The sequence below is a fragment of the Charadrius vociferus genome, unplaced genomic scaffold, assembly GCF_000708025.1.
Source record: "Charadrius vociferus isolate BGI_N301 unplaced genomic scaffold, ASM70802v2 scaffold487, whole genome shotgun sequence".
Classification (NCBI taxonomy): Eukaryota; Metazoa; Chordata; class Aves; order Charadriiformes; family Charadriidae; genus Charadrius; species Charadrius vociferus.
Genome location: NW_009649169.1, coordinates 2,219,367 through 2,225,366, shown reverse-complemented (window position 1 = coordinate 2,225,366; position 6,000 = coordinate 2,219,367). Strand labels below are relative to the sequence as shown.

The 6,000-nt window shown below is 37.6% G+C and overlaps 1 protein-coding gene across 1 annotated transcript in view; it reads left to right on the top strand.

Annotated features, from left to right (window-relative positions):
• The first annotated feature begins 127 nt into the window (after positions 1-127).
• Positions 128-6,000, top strand: part of PROS1 (protein S (alpha)) — a 31,229-nt gene continuing 25,356 nt past the window's right edge. Inside the window, exons 1-4 of the mRNA XM_009888512.1 lie at positions 128-209; positions 4,283-4,440; positions 5,510-5,534; positions 5,866-5,952. Coding sequence (XP_009886814.1) covers positions 128-209; positions 4,283-4,440; positions 5,510-5,534; positions 5,866-5,952 — 352 coding nt within the window. The remainder of the gene's footprint in view (positions 210-4,282; positions 4,441-5,509; positions 5,535-5,865; positions 5,953-6,000) is intronic.

The following is a 6,000-nucleotide window of genomic DNA, read 5'->3' as shown; positions in this document are numbered from 1 at the left end:
AGCTGAGCCGCGAGTCTGGTCGCGGCTCGGAAACTGTTTGCCGCCGAAAGCGCAGCTCTGCAGTTCAGGGGAAAGTGTGCCTTCAAATAGCGCTTGACTCGCTTAGAAGAAAAATAGTGGGTAGATCATGGTCTCAGGAGAGTGGCATTATTGTGGAGTCCAGGAAAGCAGCCCTGACTCTCTTGATAAGTTCAGACCTGTCAGCCTGGGTAAGAACTGCTTGCTGTCACAAATACATACAAAAATCAAAGCTTAGGTCTTCGACACTACAGTCTTTGAGCATAGTACTTAAACGAAGACAACAGGTATCTGGAACAAGCAGAATTGCAGCTCAAAATAAGCCAGTTTCTGACGTGTTTTACTAATGATTAAACAGAAGAAAAAACTAATGTTTGCTATTCAAACTTCTGTTTGAATGCTAGGGTTTCTGACTATGACGAGAACAGTATGGAAAGATGAAAGTTCATTTTATAACATTTCTGAACAGGTCCTAAAAATAAATCTTCTAATAAATATTTCATAATGTTCTTTCCTCCTGTTTTCATCACGTTTTCTGTTCCATTTATCTTCCCTTAAGCATACCTTGTCAGTTTTCTCTTATGAACAGTGGGAAATTAGAAGTTGTCCTACTCATGCAAAATATCTGTGGTCCATGTAGTCTGGTTTCCTATCCCTGGCTCTGAACAATGCCAAGGATTTCTGGAATGGGGGGGGGGAACAGAAAGATCTTAATAATGCAGCTTGTACCATTCAACAATCATAAAGGAAAGTTGACTCCCAGCTAGTCTCAGTGCAGCTGCATTTGATCCAACATCCAGTGTTCCAACCTGTTTTGGATAAGATGGAGAAGGAACAGGGAAACGTTAGCAGTTGGTTGTCTTTATTTCGTTGGCTGCATAAAACTTACGTCACTGGTGAGCATTTTGGGAGACTCTAGTCACTGGAATTATGTAGCTGATTGCAATATAACAGCTGTACAAACAAGATGATGCCACTTTCTACAGTGGCATCACATGTCCTTTTTATTCAGTTTATCAGGTCTTCTGAGATTCTAGGAGAGAGCACTAGTAGGCTACAACTGCTTTCCACAATTGGGGTATTAGGTAAGCAGCTCGAAGCTCTGTTTAACTAGCCCACTTAAGGCAGGTTTATAGTTGCATCTGCACTACAAAACAGTTGTAAGAAACAATTGAATCTCATCCTCTCCCCCCTTTTCTTTTTCAGTAGCATTATTTCTAAACAGGTGCTTGATAAGTAATCACTACACAGTGTCTGTACAACACTTACTGAAATCATAAGGCTGTTGAATTCCATAAGGCTTCATTGATAGCCAAATGAAACACAACGCACTCATGAAGGGTTAACTCTTGCTTTGGCAGGGTCAGAAGTGGGCTGGAGTTTCCTGTAATCAAACTGGCAGGAGCAGCGATTAGGTTTTTAATTTTTTTTTTTAATAAAAGTTATATTGTAATTTTTGTAAGGAAAAAAACAGTTTACTAAATACACTACTAATCCAGTGCATGAGAATTGAAATATTCACAATAAAAATACGGCATTTGCATTGAGTTACATGTTTTATTTAAAGTCAGAAGTCATAGGAAATCAGCTTAGGAGAAGGCTGAACTGCTGGGATGTAAGGGAAAAGACCTGTTTCCATTACCCCACTGTACTGAAAACATGAGGTAGCACTGTTATATCTGGTGTAATGTCCTCAAGAACATTACACTTGGAATTTTCTTGTGCTTGATTTACTGAAAAACTGTCAAAATGAGAATGACGTAGCTGAACGTCAAAACAAGATTTTTTAAAGTTAGCTATGAATTAGGCCTCATCTACACTGCAGAGCCTCTGCCCCAAAGCAATGTCAGCATGCTAGTGCTGGTAGAAATCTCCAACGTAAACAAAATCAGCAGGTGCAATGCACAGTTTTACTATTTTGTTGTCAATCCTTTTGCCTCAGAACAGATGGACTTTATGCATCCTTCTTATTAGTCTGCTTGTATGTAATGACAAATACATCCATTTGCCCAAATTAATTAAAATGACACTGCTAGCAACAGTTGGTGATAATAAATTGTCAAAATGTTTTCCTGTGTATGCTTCCAGTGCAGTTAGGGCTCAGAAGAGCTCTCATGAGGCCTTTTTTGTCCTGTAATCTTGCTGTGCTTTTTGCCAGTCTCCCAGCAGATGATAGGTTAGTGATGGGCTTGTGGATTGAGAAAAAAAGGTCAAGGAGATCCACAGTTGCAGCAGTCTCCAATTTAGTGTTCCTCCTAACTGCTGTATGAAGGACACATAACAACCAGAGAATCCAAATCTAAGTCTTTAAATATGTTGTTAACAGCCCTTGAGATGTACTTATTTGTGAAAGCAAGGAACGGTAGAAGAGGAAACAGGCTTCAATCATTTCTTTTGTGCCAAGAATTTCTGGAAGTGGGGGTCCAGAAAGTAGCATAAGACTTTTCTTTCTCTGAGCAGTTTTCTTGAGGATCAGTCTTCACCTTACAGGGTTCTTTCCATTCTCCAGAAAGATCACCATGTACATCAATGTGTATGTAAGAAAAAATTAATCCTCAAATACTAGACTGTTGCCTGCTCATATACTTGGAAGTAGGGAAGGGCACAAGCTGACTTGACTCCTTGCATTTCTAAGCAACTTGCTGCTTGTGCTTGAAAACTTGGAAGGTATGCTGTAGTAGGGACCACCTTATGCTTGGGAAATCTTACCTATTGCCTTACCAGAAAGAGGAGTCTTAGCAGAATGAAAGCAACTAGATCAAAATTTGAAGTGACAAGCTTATCCCACATCAAATGCATTTAGGATGCTATAACAGAAGGGTTTCTTCAGGTCATTATCCAATGTTGCAGCACTTCAGAGTGCTTCAGTTGTGTTCCTCATCACTTGATAGAGACCTTTAGTAATGTGTTTAGGATGGTATGGTTTTAATTACATCTGTCACCTGAAAGCTATTTTAGCTGCAAGTTCTGGGCCTCATTAGCTGCTCTTTCTAATAAGCATTTTAAGTTTTTTCTTTCCTGTTAGCACACAGACATTGGGAGCCTGTTCTCTGACACTTGGCTGCTGGCATGTCTCATAAAGGCACTCTGGGTTTGAGATATTACGTGCTCATAAACAGTACTGAATTGACTAGGTATGCTTGAATTGATCTTCTTCATAGACTAGTGATAAATATGTATATACAATGTATATAGTTTGCACTGCAGGTGTCATGACCCTCACACGGTTGTGCTAGCCTGAGAGGTTAAGTTGCGCAAAGGCTGACAAAATAAAGGCAAGTGGAGAAGTGTGGTGCTGGCTAGTTAACATGTCAGCCATGCTCTTTAGCCCTATGAGCTGGACCTTTTCCAATTATGGGCATCCGTTTTTCTCTTAATCACAAGGTATGTCCAAAAATTAAACTAACGAGGTAGTCTAATGTGGTTGCTGTTCCTGTAGCGTTGTGTGCTCTGCAAAGAACATCGAAGCAAACAGACATCTTTCATTTTTAATATAATTTCTCAGCTCACTTATTTGTTAACTATTTGTGTAAAAGTCACTAAAATGACAATAAGAAGCTACATGAGAATTAAGTAATGACACATAACATGATGGATCTGAAATATAAAAGTTAGCTGGGGTTGTAGTTTATCTTGGTAAATTGTGAATGTATTTATAGGTTGTCTGCCTTGATATTTCTCAGGCTATCATTCTTACCTTTTACTTTTGTCTTGTTCTTTACAATTCTAAAAAATAAAATAAAATTGATGTTAATTACATTTAACATGTAGCCTGATTTTATAAGACACATTTTTGGTCTCTCAGAAGTTAAGTAGAATCAGCATATTTACTTCTAGATCACCGATTCAGATAACATAAAAGGCTTCACAGGATTTTTCCACTTATTGGTCACATATCTCACTTTAGAATATCCATAGTTACAAAAAAAAAAAAAAAAACCAAACAAAAAAACCCCAAAAAACCACAAACCTAAATCTTTTCCTGAATATGACATTTAAATTATGCTTCAAGCATAGCATTGCACAAACTTTTTTTTTTGGTGACTCAGGATTTTTTTGATCAGAAACAGTTACCCCACATACAGAAAACAGAATCCTAGTGTTTCTTGCCCACATTTTCCAAAATGATTGCAAACAGCAACTCCTGACTAAGCATTTAATTCAAATTTTCGTGTTAGATTCTCATATTTGTTCAGTGCTTACAGTGTTTTTCAGCTGTTAAAAAATAAATAAATAACAACAGAGCTCCTTTGTTTCTACAAAGTTTTATCCCAGCAGTATGCCTCTCAGTTCCTGGTGAGGAAACGTCGAGCAAATTCTTTTATGGAAGAAAGTAAGAAGGGAAATTTAGAAAGAGAGTGCATTGAAGAATTATGCAATAAGGAGGAAGCCAGGGAAATCTTTGAAAATAATCCTGAAACTGTAAGTATCTGATGAATATCTATGAGAGAGAGAGTAGTTTTTTGCAGAGGGAAAGCTGAAAGTACATAGAAGTAACACTGTAAAGCTAAAAAAACCCCACCATGCAGACCAAGAACTGGTTTGAAATTCTTTTGTGTATAGAACCTGCACAATTAATAATGAAGACTGTGTAAGCAAAGAGAATAGTTGAGTAGATATTATTTTAATTTCCAGTACGGATCACCAGTTTTAGACCACAGTTGTCTGCAAGCATTCCATGTGGGGAAACTCTGTTGGCTTCAATTAAAATTTTACACAGAGGAGGCATGGCAGTGCAGCCCTTTTAATGAAGGGATTGGACATATCACTGCGAGCTTTTTTCCTGGTGGTGAGAACTCTGTTCCTCAGTTCATTCCCACTGCACACTATTTAATAATAGGTATATTTTATTCAGTTTTGTACTATAAAAGGATTGTTACAAAATATATGTGGTTAAAATGTATTCTTGTTTTGCAAACTATGTCAAGTCCATGCTCTGTCTTTGATAACATTGTATGTATTTGGATGTACTGATTGTTAAGATTAAATAGTTTCATTAATCAATAATCAGTTGTTTTTAACAATTTCTGTTTTAGTAACAGTTTTCACTGTAGTATGAATTGCATGTGAGATGTGCAACCTGTTCCAGGGTTTTTTGTTTATTTTAGGGTGAAAAGGGGAAATGAAGGAGGCTAATCCGCATCCAATGATGACATTGGGCAAGATTCTCCCACTGAAAGAGACAATTTTCAAAGTCATTTTGACACTCAGTTCATTTTCATTGCCTTCACTTTGAAAGTGTCCAGTTCAGTGCAGTATCTTAATCTCTCCACTAAGTCTTGTATTTATTAAATAGTCTGGTGTCTCAGCCTAAACAGTAGTGATCTAAAAAACTTGGTCTATATTCTGTGAGTCAGAGTGACTTTTTCTTTTTTGCTTCTTTTGTAGTTGTAATACCAAGATACTTTAGAACATATTCAGTGATATATTTTGCTATAATTCTATGTACCTTAAATTTTTCTTACTCTTTGTTTTTCTCTTCTTTCTGCAGGAGTATTTTTATCCCAAATATTTAAGTAAGTACAAAAAACCTGAACAACTCTAGTATATAATTTGTTGGTCTTCTTATTTGGATAATACTAGTTTAGTTATTCTGCCCATAGCGCTTGAATGATTTCTGTGCTGGTTATAATGCATGGTAGCTCCTAGGCAGTTCTGTGTGCTTAGATCCTACCAGAGGCACTCAGAAGGTTGGTATGTGATCAGCTGTCCTTAATATGCCCAGACAAGTTTTCTGATTCAAGCTGTGAGAACAGACTCTTTGAAGATGCCGCACATAAGCTGTTGTAATTTCAGTCTAAATAAGTGTTTGTATCATAAGCAGATTGTGTGGGTTTGCATTTGCAGGCTGCCTTGCCTCCCATCGAGCAGGGGTTTTCAGGGTTACTGCAGTTACTCCAGATTCTCCAGCTGACCTGAGGGCTTGTGTCAATGGTAAGTGCTGCTGTTAGATACTTTACCCAATGCACTCAGATCTAAGAA